At 45.1% G+C, this 15,228-nt stretch overlaps 1 protein-coding gene across 1 annotated transcript in view; it reads right to left on the bottom strand.

Moving 5' to 3' along the window:
* Positions 1-599: 599 nt before the first annotated feature.
* LOC120061209 (retrotransposon-derived protein PEG10) overlaps positions 600-15,228 on the bottom strand; it is a 21,382-nt gene continuing 6,753 nt past the window's right edge. The window contains exons 5-7 of the mRNA XM_039010836.1: positions 9,300-9,452; positions 6,905-7,792; positions 600-998 (exon numbers count right to left, since the gene is read on the bottom strand). Of these exons, the coding sequence (XP_038866764.1) occupies positions 887-998; positions 6,905-7,767 (975 nt within the window). The 5' untranslated portion in view covers positions 7,768-7,792; positions 9,300-9,452 and the 3' untranslated portion in view covers positions 600-886. The remainder of the gene's footprint in view (positions 999-6,904; positions 7,793-9,299; positions 9,453-15,228) is intronic.

Raw genomic sequence — 15,228 nt, 5'->3', positions numbered from 1 at the left:
AGACCCCGGTGGCTTGTCATTGTTGATAGACAACAATAGTTTTTCACCTCTTCCACACTGTACAATTCTTGTATTTCATAATTATACTTGGATGTGTAGTGTCAGCATCCCTAAGTTTTATTATCTTGTGTAACGGCTTTCTTCCTGGGATGAAGGAGAGGACCAAAATGCAGCGCAGTTAGTGTTCAACATGTTTAATTTAACGAACTGTGAACACTTACAACAATACAAAACAACAAACGTGAAAACCGAGACAGTCCTATCTGGTGCAGAACACAAACACAGAGACAGGAAACAACCACCCACAATCCCCAACACAAAACAAGCCACCTATATATGATTCTCAATCAGGGACAACGATTGACAGCTGCCTCTGATTGAGAACCATATTAGGCTGAACACAGAAACAGACAAACTAGACACACAACATAGAATGCCCACCCCAACTCACGCCCTGACCATACTAAACAAATACAAAAACAAGGGAAAACAGGTCAGGAACGTGACATCTTGCCAATGAAAAAGTAATTAAAGTAGTAGGCAATATCAGTGGGCTTTGTGATGAATGGGCCATCTGATTCAATGAATGAAGGAGCCGAGTTGGCTTTTTCCCCAAAATTTTTATTTAAGGTGCCCCAAAGCTTTTTACTGTCATTCTTTAAATAATTTATCTTTGTTTCATAGTACGAGACACACATCATGCAAGGTCTCTGTTTTTCTGTCTGGGCTTTTCTGTATTCGTGTGTGATTGTGTGTGTTGTGCGTGCATGCATACGTGCTTGCGTGTATTTATCTCACCAGTCTGTCTCCATACACCTCAATTGGGATGCTGGCCTCTCTCTGGGCTCTCTCTGTGAGGAGCTCAGGCTCCCCGGTCAACCCAGGGCTATGAAGGGTGGTGACCAGCGGAGAGGGGACTCCTCAGGCTGGCTCTGGGCTGTCTCCCCCTTCCTCTGCAGGGCAGGTAGGGGTCTCTTGTCATAAGGCAGGGCGGTGAGCTGTGAATACAGTCATTCAATGGAACACCAATGTCAAATGTATAACTTTAGTTTAATTCATGTTGTTGTGGAAAATTAGATCCAAAGATTAAGGCAGAGAGATTAGTTAAGATAATGTTTCTATATAGATCTAGATAGAATATTTAAGCATGTTTACATTTATTACACCAAGATATCGCAAGTGTTGAGAAATGTTCAGTGTTCAAGAGAAACAGATCATGTAATAGACCAAACAGACTGAGCTGGAAAGACTGGTGAAAGAAAGGCCTCTTGAAAAGATTGATTGATTGATTGATTCTCATTCCTGGTCCTGGGGACCCAAAGGGGTGCACATTTTAGTTTTTCCCCTAGCACTACACACGTGATTCAAATCAACAACTCCTCATCAGGCTTTGATGATTTGAATCAAGTGTGTAGTGCTAGGGCAAAAACCCAGGACAAGGATTGAGATCCACTGGATTAGATGATCTACTAAAACAAATGTGGCTTTCATTAACTATAATGTCATTGAATATATCATGATTTATAGTACTCCCTCTATGAAGAGCCAAGGTATAATATCTATTCCAAGTACAACTCTGCCAGCCAACTGGCACAATACTCCTGTTCTGTAAAAGGCTAAAAGTCGAGCCTTCCAGCCAGGTTGGCACACGCTAAAGTCACCCAACTGTTTCACACTTTTAATTAAATTGTGAAACTCAATCTGTCTGTGGTCACACTGGTGAGTAAACCATATAAACGCTTGGTCATAATCCCATGTTTGATCGTTCCAAACACCTCTGCAGCTTAAAATGAGGGCCCCAGTGTTAGGGATGGTCATGAGTAATCGAGTACTCGAACAGACATCAAAACTCAAAACTTTAACCAAAGATCACCTTTTTTTCACATACTGTAAAACTATTTGGTGGAATGTGCTTTGTGGCTGCACAAACGTGCAAGTGAAACTTGGGCTCGAAAATGTTTATGTCTTCTTGAAGACAACGATAATTTGCTTTGACTCTAGTGTTCCAAGCCAAGCATCACACAGTTCTTCTCCCTAAATTTCCTTTCAAGTGGAATTGCTAATCCATTTAGAAAATTCCCAAAACAGGCATTATAAACTATACTGAACAAAAATATAAACGAAACATGCAAAGTGTTGGTCCCATGTTTTATGAGCTGAAATAAAAGATCCCCGGAATTTTCAATACGCACAAAAAGCTTATTTCTCTAAAATGTTGTGCACAAAGTTGTTTACATCCCTGTTAGTAACCATTTCTCCTTTTCCAAGATAATCCCTACACCTGAGGCTTATCGATAAATTGATTAAACAGCATGATCATTACACAGGTGCACCTTGTGCTGGGGACAAAAAAAGGCCACTATAAAATGTGTAGTTTTGGCACACAACACAATGCCACAGATTTCTCAAGTTTTGAGGGAGTGTGCAATTGGCATGCTGACTGCAGGAATGACAACATAGCTGTTGCCATGCCAGAAAATGTCATGTTAATTTCTCTACTATATGCCAGCTCCAACCAGCCTCACATCCGCAGACCACGTGTATGGCGTTGTGTGGGCTAGCGGTTTGCTTAGGTCAACGTTGTGAACCCCATGGTGGTGGTGAGGTTATGGTATGGGCAGGCATAAGCTACGTATGATCGATGGCAGTTTGAATGCACAGAGATACTGTGACGAGATCCTGAGGCCCAGTGTCGTGCCATTCATCCGCTGCCATCACAACATGTTTCAGCATGATAATGCAAGGATCTGTACACAATTCCTGGAGGCTGAAAATGTTCCCGTCCCTGCATACTTACAAGACATGTCACCCATTGAGCATGTTTGGGATGCTCTGGATCGACGTGTACGACAGCATGTTCCAGATCCTGACAATATCCAGCAACTTTGCACAGCCATTGAAGAGGAGTGGGACAACATTCCACAGGCCACAATCAACAGCCTGATTAACTCTATGCGAAGGAGATGTGTCGTGCTACTAGGCAAATGGTGGCCACACCAGATACTGACTGTTTTTCTGATCCAAGACCCTACCTTTTTGTTAAGTTATCTGTGACCAACAGATATCTGTATTTCCAGTAAGGTTAAATCCATAGATTAGGGCCAAATGTATTTATTTAAATTGACTGATTTCCTTATTTGAACTTAAACTCAGTAAAATCTTTAAAATTGTTGCATGTTGCGATTATATTTTTGTTCAGTATAAATCGAACGTCAGTACATCGAAAAGAAGACCGATTTTGGTTTGTAACCCTGAGAAAATTATCTTCCAACTCGCTTCAAATGATCACCCTTTGAGAATAACTGTTCCAGACACAAGATGCGCATCACTTAGCAATGGCAAGTTTTGTCATTTAGAAAAATATTCTGTTCTATTTTATATATTACATCATGCTTTTTACTATAGCATACGGTCCCTTCAGAAAGTATTCATACCCCACGACTTATTCCACATTTTCTCGTGTTACAGCCTGAATTCAAAATGCATTAAATTACACACAATACTCCATAATGACAAAGTGAAACCATGTTTTTAGAAATGTTTTTATTTACAAAAATTATGTGAAACATAAACATCTAATTTACATAACTATTCACACCCCTGAGTCAATACTTTGTAGTATCACCTTTGGCAGCGATTACAGCTGTTAGTCTTTCTGGTTAAATCTCTAAAAGCTTTCCACACCTGGATTGCACAACATTTGCCCATTATTCTTTTCAAAATTCTTCAAGCTCTGTCAAATTGGTTGTTGATCATTGCTAGAAAACCATTTTCAGGTCTTGCCGTAGATTTAAGTCAAAACTGTAACTTGGCCACTCTTCTGGTGTAAAGCAGACTAAACCAGGTTTTCCTCTAAGATTTTGCCTGTGTGTAACGACTGGAGAGTGATGGGTGTGGAGTCGAAGGGAGTAACAATCGATAACACACCTCGTTTATTCTCCTCAGGACTTTAAATGGCCTTACACACTGCGGACCCAGCTTCCGGCACGGCAGGCGGAGGGGCAGGTTTCGGGTCGAGAGCCAGACCCTGTCCCCCGGTGCAAACACGGGGGCCTCACTGCGGTGACGGTCAGCGCTCCTCTTCTGCCGTTCACTCGCCTGACGCAATGACTCCTGGACGGCTTTCCAGGTCTCCTTAGAGCGCTGCACCCACTCCTCCACCGCAGGAGCCTCAGTCTGGCTCTGATGCCATGGTGCCAGAACCGGCTGGTACCCTAACACACACTCAAACGGTGACATGTTGGTAGAGGAGTGGCTTAGTGAGTTCTGGGCCATTTCAGCCCAGGGGATGTATCTCGCCCACTCCCCTGGCCGGTCCTGGCAATACGACCTCAGAAACCTACCCACCTCCTGGTTCACTCTTTCCACCTGCCCATTACTCTCCAGGTGATACCCCGAGGTCAGGCTGACCGAGACCCCCAGACGCTCCATAAACGCCTTCCATACTCGTGATGTAAACTGGGGACCCCGATCAGAAACGATATCCTCGGGCACCCCGTAGTGCCGGAAGACATGGGTGAACAGTGCCTCCGCAGTCTGCAGGGCCGTAGGGAGACCGGGCAAAGGGATAAGACGGCAGGACTTCGAGAACCGATCCACAATGACCAGGATCGTCGTATTCCCCTGAGACAGGGGAAGATCCGTAAGAAAATCCACCGATAGATGGGACCACGGCCGTTGTGGAACGGGGAGGGGTTGTAATTTCCCCCGTGGCAAGTGCCTAGGAGCCTTACTCTGGGCGCACACCGAACAGGAGGAGACATAGAAGCGCACATCTCTCAACAAGGTAGGCCACCAGTACTTCCCTCTAAGACCTCGCACCTTCCTCGAAATACCCGGGTGACCTGACGAGGGTAGACTATGAGCCCACGAATCAATTGATCACGAACAGCGAGCGGCACGTACCTACGACCCTCCGGGCACTGTGGAGGCGCAGGTTCCTCCCTTAGTGCCCGCTCGATGTCCGCGTCCACCTCCCATACTACCGGTGCTACCAGCTTGGCAGCCGGAATGATGGGAGTAGGATCGATGGACCGGTCATCAGTGTCATATAGGCGGGACAGCGCGTTGGCCTTAGTATTGAAGGAACCTGGTCGATACGAGATCGTAAAACGAAATCGGGTGAAATACATGGCCACCTTGCCTGACGAGGATTCAGTCTCCTAGCTGATCGGATATACTCCAGGTTACGGTGGTCAGTCCAGATGAGGAAAGGGTGCTTAGCCCCCTCAAGCCAGTGTCTCCACACCTTCAGGGCCTTAACCATGGCCAACAGCTCCCTATCCCCCACATCATAATTCCGCTCCGCTGGCCTGAGCTTCTTTGAAAAAAAGCACAGGGGAGGAGCTTCGGTGGCGTACCCGAGCGCTGTGAGAGCACCGCTCCAACCCCAGCCTCGGATGCGTCCACCTCTACGATGAATGCCAAAGAAGGGTCCGGATGCACCAACACTGGCGCGTCGGTGAACAGCGCCTTCAAACGACGGAAAGCTCCGTCCGCCTCTGCTGACCACTGCAAACGCACCGGCCCCCCCCCTTCAGCAGTGAGGTAATAGGAGCCGCTACCTGACCAAAGCCCCGGATAAACCTCCGGTAGTAATTGGCAAACCCTAAAAACCGCTGCACCTCCTTTACCGTGGTCGGAGTCGGCCAATTACGCACGGCCTTTACGCGGTCACCCTCCATTACCACCCCCGAGGTGGAAATGCGATAACCCAGGAAGGAAACGGCTCGTTTGGAAAACTCACATTTCTCCGCCTTCACGTACAGGTCATGCTCCAGCAATCGCCCAAGAACCTTGCGTACCAGAGACACATGCGCGGCGCGTGTAGCGGAGTAAATCAAGATGTCGTCAATATACACCACTACACCCTGTCCGTGCAGGTCTCTGAGAATCTCATCAACAAAGGATTGAAAGATGGCTGGAGCATTCTTTAACCCGTACGGCATGACGAGGTACTCATAATGGCCAGATGTGGTACTAAACGCGGTTTTCCACTCATCTCCCTCCCGAATACGCACCAGATTATACGCGCTCCTGAGGTCCAGTTTCGTGAAGAATCGCGCCCCGTGAAATTATTCCACCGCCGTAGCGATGAGAGGTAGTGGATAACTGAAATCCACAGTGATGGAATTTAGACCTCGATAATCAATACACGGACGTAAACCACCATCCTTTTTCTTCACGAAAAAGAAACTTGAGGAGACGGGTGACATGGAGGGCCGAATGTACCCCTGTCCCAGGGCTTCCGTGACATATGTCTCCATAGCCAACGTCTCCTCCCGGGACAAAGGATACACGTGACTCCTGGGGAGTGTAGCATTTACCTGGAGGTTTATCACGCAATCCCCCTGTCGATGAGGTGGTAATAGGGTCGCCTTCTTTTTACTGAAGGCGATAGCCAAATCGGTATACTCAGCAGGAATGCGCACGGTGGAAACCTGGTCTGGACTCTCCACCGTTGTCGCACCGATGGAAACTCCTAAACACCTGCCTGAACACTCATCAGACCACCCCTGGAGAGCTCCCTGTTTCCACAAAATCCTAGGATTGTGAATAGCCAGCCAGGGAATCCCCAGCACCACCGGAAACGCAGGTGAATCGATAAGGAACAGACTAATCCGCTCCTTATGATTCCCCTGCGTAATCATCTCCAGAGGAATCGTGGCCTCCCTGACCAGCCCTGACCCTAATGGTTGACTATCTAAGGAGTGCACGGGGAAGGGGGGGGTCTACCTTAACTAACGGAATCCTCAACCTCTGCGCGAGTCCGCGATCTATAAAACTCCCCGCCGCGCCTGAATCGACTAGCGCCTTATGCTGGAGAGAGGGGAAAAACCTTTTAACAAATTAACAAAAACATGTGACCAACAGGAAGCTCTGGGAGAGTGTGGTGCTGACTCACCTGGGGTGACCGAGGAGTGTTCTGCCTGCCCTCTCGACTCCCAGATGGACTCCTCCAGCACCGACCGGAAGTGTGCCCTCTCCGGCCACAATGGGTACAGGAGGAGCCTCCTCCTCCGGTCTTCCTAGATGCAGCCCCCCTAGCTCCATAGGGATGGGAGCGGGAGGGCCAGGAGGTGAAACTGACAGGACCCTTTCAGAACGTCCGCGAGCAGCCAGCAGATGGTCTAGCCGGATGGACATGCCGATCAACTCATCCAAGCTGAGCGTAGTGTCCCGACAAGCCAGCTCCCTGCTGACGTCCTCTCTTAGGCTACACCTGTAATGGTCTATCAGGGCCCTGTCGTTCCACCCCGCTCCAGCGGCTAAAGTCGGGAATTCCAGCGCGAAGTCCAGCGCGCTCCTCATCCCCTGCCGGAGATGGAACAACCTCTCACCGCGGGTGAACTCCGGGTAGTGACCCTTCGCTGAGTCGGGCCCGTTCCAGATGGCATTGGCCCACTCCAGGGCTCTACCCATCAGGCAGGAGACGAGGACACTCACGCTCTCCTCGTCCGAGGGAGCCGGCCGAACGGTGGCCAGGTAGAGCTCTAGTTGTAACAGGAATCCCTGGCACTCCGCTCCATCGTACTCCCTCGGAGGCGTGATACGCAGAGCGCTGGCACCGGATCCCGCTGGAGGAGATGGTAGAGTTGCTGGTGGGAGGGTAGGTGGGGTAGTAGGGAGACCACTCCTCTCCCAACGGTCCATCCTCTCCATCATTTGATCCATCGCTGATCCGATGCGATGGAGGATGGACGTATGATGAAGGACTCTCTCCTCCATCGTGGGGAGAGGGTTGGTCGCTGCTCCTGCTGACTCCATATCGGGGTGCGGGCTTCTGTAACGACTGGAGAGTGATGGGTGTGGAGTCAGACGCAGAGAGCAGAAGGCTGACGGGAAAAACGCTTTAATGTCCTTTCGTAAAGTAACCAGTTACAAACATGGGTGAAGCCCAAAACACAGGTGCAACAAACCCAAAACCATAGTTACTAAAAATACCGGACAGCGAAAAAACAAAAGAACACAAACACCACATACGTCAAATAACAACAAGCCCGCACAAACACCAGCGGGCTAAACGAACTTAAATAACACCCATCCCAAAACCCCAACAAGGAACAGGTGTAAACAATTAGACACAACCAAACGAAAAGGAAAAAGTGATCGGTGGCAGCTAGTAGACCGGCGACGACGACCGCCAAGCACCACCCGAACAGGAAGGGGAGCCACCTTCGGTGGTATTCGTGACACTGTGCTTGCCTCCATTCTATTTCTCTTTTATCCTGAAAAACTCCCCAGTCCTTAACTTTTACAAGCATATCCATAACATGATGCAGACACCACTATGCTTGAAAATATGGAGAGTGGTACTCAGTAATGTGTTGTATTTGATTTGGCCCAAACAAATTTTTGTTTTTATTCAGGACAAAAAGTGAATTGCTTCGCCACATTTTTTGCAGTATTACTTTAGGTCCTTGTTGCAGACAGGATGCAAGTTTTTGAATATTTTTTTTTCTGTACAAGCTTCCTTCTTTTCACTCTGTCAACTTGGTTAGTATTGTGGCGTAACTACAATGTTGTTGATCCATCCTCAGTTTGATCCTATCACAACCAATAAGCTCTGTAATTGTTTTAAAGTTGCCATTGGCCTCATGGTGAAATCCCTCATGAAAGATGCCTGTATCTTTGTAGTGACTGGTTGTATTGATACACCATCCAAAGTGTAATTCACCATGCTCAAAGGGATGTTCAATGTCAATTTTTCTTTTTCTTTTTACCCATCTACCAATAGGTGCCCTTCTTTGCGAGGCATTGGAAAACCTCCCTGGTCTTTGTGGTTGAATCGATGTTTGAAATTCACTGCTCAACTGAGGGACCTTACAGATAACTGTATGTGTGGGGTACAGAGATGAGGTAGTCATTCAAAAATCATGTTAAACACTATTATTGCATACAGAGTGAGTCCATGCAACTTATTATGTGACTTGTTAGGCACATTTTTAACTCCTGAACTTATTTAGCTTTGCCATAACAAATAAGAAAGGGGTTGAATACATATTGACTCAAGACATTTCAGCTTAATTTTAAAATTAATTTGTAAAGATTTCAAGCAACATAATTCCACTTTTACATGATGGGGTATTGTGTGTAGGCCAATTTTAAATTCAGGCAGTAACACAACAAAATGTGGGAAAAGTAAAGGGGTTTGAATACTTTCTGAAGGTGCTGTACTGTAGGTGTCCGGACTGTGATAAGGGCTCGGGAAATAAGATAAATGAACAAAACAAGGCATTAACTTAAGGTCCCAGTCACAACTATTGAAATGACCCAAGAAGCCACATAGAGCCACTGACCGTGCCCATGTCCAGTAGGTTGTGGACCTCCAGATGATGGTACACTGTCTGGTACTCCTCCATCTGCTCCTTCTTCTTCTTGGCCGTGTCGTAGTCCTCCTACTCAATGGCACAGCGCTTCTCCACGTTGGATCGGCCCAGGCATTCTCCTACCTAGCCCAGTCACACATGGGGATGGAGAAGAAGGAGGCACATGAATGGATAAAGAGAAAGACAGAGTGGTTTTGAAAGGTTATTTTTTGTGTTGAACTATTTTCATGTCCATGAATGGACGACCAAAGGTCCAGATGTCAAACTATATCTTATGTTGTTCAACAGGACCGCATATGAAATAAAAATAGTTTAGTCCTCCTTAAATTGTGGTTACTATGCAACAGGTCATTGCCATGCCCCCAGAGCATCACGGTATTACATGGACGGAATCGTTAATGTTTACTAGCTGGTATCCCAAATGGCACCATATTTACTTTATAGTGCACTACTTTTGACCAGGGCCCATGGGGTTCTGGTCAAAAGTAGTGCATTACATAGTGAATAGGGTGCCATGTTGGACACAGACCATAGGTTCCAGTAAGTCCAATGTGTAATTTTACTGGGAAATTTCATAGAACTTAGGGAGCTTGCTAGTCGGTGCCAGGTAACACATATATTTATATAAGTCTACTGCATTAGCTACTAATGTGACAGACAATTAGTAGTAGACATATTTCAAGTATGTGACAATATGAAGTAATATCTTTTTCTATCAATCCTGCATAGGTGTGAGTTATGCCATCAAGGAGCTATGGAGAGAGTTTCGGCTAGATCACCTTGGCAACAGCAGTGTATGCAATGCTAAGAGGCGTTTGGGTTGGAAAGAAACCGTTCTTTGGTTACAGGCTAGCGTCTGGTTTGTCACAACAAAGAAAAAACACTCACTGGCCTTCACCGCAGCTGTTGTGCTTATTATGTATTCATGGTTGGTATGACGACCGCATACACATAGGTGGTTGGTGACAGGAATCTGAACAATGTTTAATGACTACGATTACAGACACGGACAAAATCAGACTGCAAAATTGCAAATCAATAAGGAAGTGAAAAAGTCAAAAGATGAATTCAAAGACTTGATATTGAGTATACTGTATGTGTAAATTTGTAATGCAATGATAGCGTCTCTACACTACATGACCAAAAGTATGTGGACACCTGCTCATCAAACATCTCATTCCAGAATCATGGGCATTAATATTAATATGGAGTTGGTCCCCCCTATGCTGCTATAACAGCCTCCACTCTTCTGGGAAGGCTTTCCACTAGATGCTGGAACATTGTTGCGGGGACTTGCTTCCAGTCAGCCACAAGAGCATTAGTGATGTCGGCCACTGATGTTGGGCGATTAGACCTGGCTCACAGTCGGCGTTCCAATTCATCCCAAAGGTGTTTGATTTAAGGGCAGCGCTCTGCGCAGGCCAGTCAAATTCTTCCATACCGATCTCGACAAACCATTTCTTTATGAACCTCGCTTGTGCACGGGGGCATTGTCATGCTGAAACAAGAAAGGGTCTTCCCCAAACTATTGCCACAAAGTTGGAAGCACAGAATCGTCTAGAATGTCATTGTACGACCATGAAGGCCATGTTAAGATTTCCCTTCACTGGAACTAAGGGGCCTAGCCCTAACCATGAGAACCAGCCCCAGACCATTATTCCTCCTCCACCAAAACTTTACAGTTGGCACTATGCATTCGGGCATGTAGCGTTCTCCTGGCATCCGCCAAACCCAGATTCGTCTGTTAGACTGCCAGATGATAAAGCGTGATTCATCACTCCAGAGAATGTGTTTCCACTGCTCCAGAGTCCAATGGCGGCGAGCTTTACACCCCTCCAGCTGACGCTTGGCATTGCGTATGGTGATCTTAGGCTTGTGTGTGGCTGCTCGGCCATGGAAACCCATTTCATGAAGCCCCCGACGAACAGTTATTGCGCTGATGTTGCTTGCAGAGGCAGTTTGGAACTCGGTAGTGAGTGTTGCAACCGAGGACAGACGATTTGGACTTATCAGACCAAAGGACAGATTTCCACCGGTCTAATGTCCATTGCTCGTGTTTTTTGGCCCAAGCAAGTCTCTTCTTCATATTGGTGTCCTTTAGTAGTGGTTTCTTTGCAGGAATTCAACCATGAAGGCCTGATTCACGCAGTCTCCTCTGAATAGTTGATGAGATGTGTCTGTTATTTGAACTCTGTGAAGCATTTATTTGGGCTGCAATCTGAGGTGCAGTTAACTCTAATGAACTTATCGTCTGGAGCAGAGGAAACTCTGGGTCTTCCTTTCCTGTGGCAGTCCTCATGAGAGCCAGTTTCATAATAGTGCTTGATGGTTTTTGCGACTGCACTTGAAGAAACATTCAAAGATCTTGAAATGTTCCGTATTGACTGACCATGTCTTAAAGCTATGATGGACTGTCGTTACTCTTTGCTTATTTGAGCTGTTCTTGCCATAACAAGGACTTGGTCTTTTACCAAATAGGGCTATATTCTGTATACCACCCCTACCTTGTCATAACACAACTGACTGGGTCAAATGCATTAAGGAAAGAAATTCCACAAATTAACTTTTAACAATGCACACCTGTTAATTGAAATGTATTCCAGATGACTACCTAATGAAGCTGGTTGAGAGAATGCCAAGAGTGTGCAAGGAAAAGGGTGGCTACTTTGAAGAATCTTAATTATAAAATACATTTTGATTGTTTAACAGTTTTTTGGTTACTACTTCATTCCATATGTGTTATTTCATAGTTTTGATGTCTTCACTAAGATTCTACAATGTATATCTAACTATGCAATACATATTTCCATATTTTCAGTTCCACTGGGAAATGGGGTATTGGGTATTTTTATTCAATTTCCACACAGAAAGACCCTAGAAGCACCTTTTGCAGGTCAGCGATAGCCTGCTTGAGTGTTTTGGCAAACTCTTATCTCTCCTGACGGACCATCTCCTGCTTCTTGTCATCCAGTAGGTGGATGATGTGGGCTATTTCGAGGTCCTGATACATGTCAAAAGCCAGGTCATCCAGAGGGGAGATGGACTCACACTTACTGAAAGAGACAATGGGATAGAGCCGCTTTTAATGCATAGAACATACTGTAGCCTCGGTTTACACTTGTAGATTATTAGGTACCCCAATTAGCCAAATTAGGTATTCAAAATATTACCTGAAATTGTGTGATTAGGTAAACAAATATTCTATACATTTGTAATGTACAGAGTATTGTTAGTACAGTCATTTACATGTTGTTGATGTTTTTATTGTTTATATATATAATATATATATATTTTTTTTTACATCTATTGGATATTGCTATTTTTTCATACATTTGAATGAGTCTCAGAGTGACTATTTGACAACTATTCCAATTAAATTGTCATTTGTGTTTCTCTTTAGCCTGGATTCCTGGGCTTCTACGTTAGCCATTTCTATTAACAGACTGTAGCCCAAGATAAAGAGAAAAACATAACAATCGAAATGGCAAACAGTGGTAATTTAGAGGTCTTCTTGTACCCGAGGACAATCTAGACCCGACTGACAATGTTTATACGCCAAGTTGCTCTTCTGGTTAATGAAACTGTCTTTATATGTTGGCTAGCCCTTCTATAAGCTAATGAATTCACCTTATTAGCGTAAAATAAATAGGGCTATGCAGAGCCGTGGTTGGGTCCATTCGGGTCTATCAGCTGTAGGTACATAGCTCCGATGACAATCAAACCGAGGGAAAAATAAAAAATTTGGACCCAGGCCCGCTTGTGTCCCGGGGCGGGTCTCAGGTACTCGGGTTCGGGTGGACCCGTGAAGACCTCTAGTGGCGATCATGTCAACTTCCAGGCTGTTTATTTATTTATTAAACAGCATTGTCACAAAGGACTTCACAGGCCAATGAGCCTTCAACCCTACCCCATGCATGTTGCAACCAAGGCGGTCACGTGCTGACTGCTGTTAAGGTAGTGCTCAATCAGCTTCTCTCTGCTTAGCTGTGGGCAAACAGAGGTACAATTAACCTCTCTCAATGACAGGTCTCAAAACACACAGCGAAAAGGCACAGGTCATCTGCTCAGTAAAACACTACAATCACAACCAACTGACTCATTATTATGGAAACCCAAATGGGGCATATTCCAGTTGTAAATTAGAGAACTAACAGTAACATGGACGATATGAGGACTACTCAACTCTGTATATAATAGATGAGGCAAGTCATCAGAGCTAGGTGATCTACCTGTCACGTTCCTGACCTGTTTTCTGTTATTTTTGTATGTGTTTAGTTGGTCAGGGCGTGAGTTGGGGTGGGCATTCTATGTTTTGTGTTTCTATGTTTAGGTCATTGGTAATTAGCCTTATATGGTTCTCAATCAGGGACAGGTGGTTGACGTTTCCTCTGATTGAGAACCATATAAAGGTAGGCTGTTCACACTGTTTGTTTGTGGGTGGTTGTCTTCCGTGTCTGTATGTATGTTCGTACCACACGGGACTGTAGCGTTTGTTCGTTTGTTGTAGTCTGTACCTGTTCCTGCGTTCTTCGTGTTATATGTAAGTTCTCATGTTTTAGGTCAGTCTACGTTCGTTTTGTTATTTTGTAATCATTCCAAGTGTTTTTTTCGTGTTCGTCTTCGGCAGTTAATAAATTCATTATGTTTTCAAAACCCGCTGCATTTTGGTCTGATCCCTACTCCTCCTCTTCGGAAGAAGAGGAGGAGGACAACCGTTACACTACCACAAGTAGTCTCGTCAATTCACGTACATCTACACATCTCAATGATATGACCAGAACTAGTACTGCATGCAGCACTCAATATACTTCAATATGTCACTCTATAGGTTTCATCTGTACAATCACAACATAAATGGAACAGTGAGAACACTAAAACTCTGAGAGATAACCAGGCCAGCTAACACTGTGGCCATGGTGGAGGTGCTTAAGCGTGGGATTAGAGAGCAACAATGTGGAGCTTGTCCCGTGGAATCTGCCTTCCTGTGTGTTGGAGAGGTAAGGCTGGACCACTCGTTGTAGGGTGAAGTTGCCCCTAGATGCTGATCTATGGTCAGTTTAGCATTTTCCTAATTAATGGTTAATGTTAGGCTTGGGGAAAGGGAAGCTGATCTTGGATCTGCAGCTAGGGGAAACTTCCACCCTGAGCTGGGCCACTCTCCTCCAGGGGCTGTCCGTCCGCAGGTCTATCTGATTACACTGGCTACGGCCTCCTCTGTGATTACTCTGCACTCGGAGTCGGATTACCACATTCCTGCCCCATGTCCGTCAGGGCAAACACACACGCATACACACACACGGCAATACAGGCACACACAGTGACCACCATGGAACCAGGCAACACTCTAACAAAAGAAAAACTGTGTCTGTGTGCATAATGTAAACATACACTGACACACAGTTACATAAACAGTGGAAAATGTGTTTTTCTATAGTTTCTTTTACATAAACACATTATGGACACATATTATAACATCAATAATATTCAGAAATATCAACTATTATTATCTGCAGATCAATGTAGGCCTATAATGTGTATATGGTTATAGTCATATGAAACTCAAAATGTTTTTGATTTTTACTGTACCATAGACTAACACTTCATGTGCTATACTCACTGTCCTGGGTTAAATGCTTAAGGACAAGTCATGTAATCAGTCATGTCAATAAAAACATGTCTCATGTAAATGGCTGTGTCGGAATACACATACTAGAGTACTACATTTCGGCATTTAATAATCATATCGTATTTTCCGACTTATGTTCAGCTGATAATCAGATAAAGTTACGCGCTGTACCATAATGAACAAATGGTGGGAGTCAATACAATAGCACATTAGATGATCCATTCAGAGTACTATTTTCAAAATGTCAACATACTATAAAACGTTATTTTTGGG

This window comes from Salvelinus namaycush, chromosome 16, assembly GCF_016432855.1.
Source record: "Salvelinus namaycush isolate Seneca chromosome 16, SaNama_1.0, whole genome shotgun sequence".
NCBI classification, from domain to species: domain Eukaryota; kingdom Metazoa; phylum Chordata; class Actinopteri; order Salmoniformes; family Salmonidae; genus Salvelinus; species Salvelinus namaycush.
This window is presented reverse-complemented; position numbering and strand designations above follow the sequence as displayed.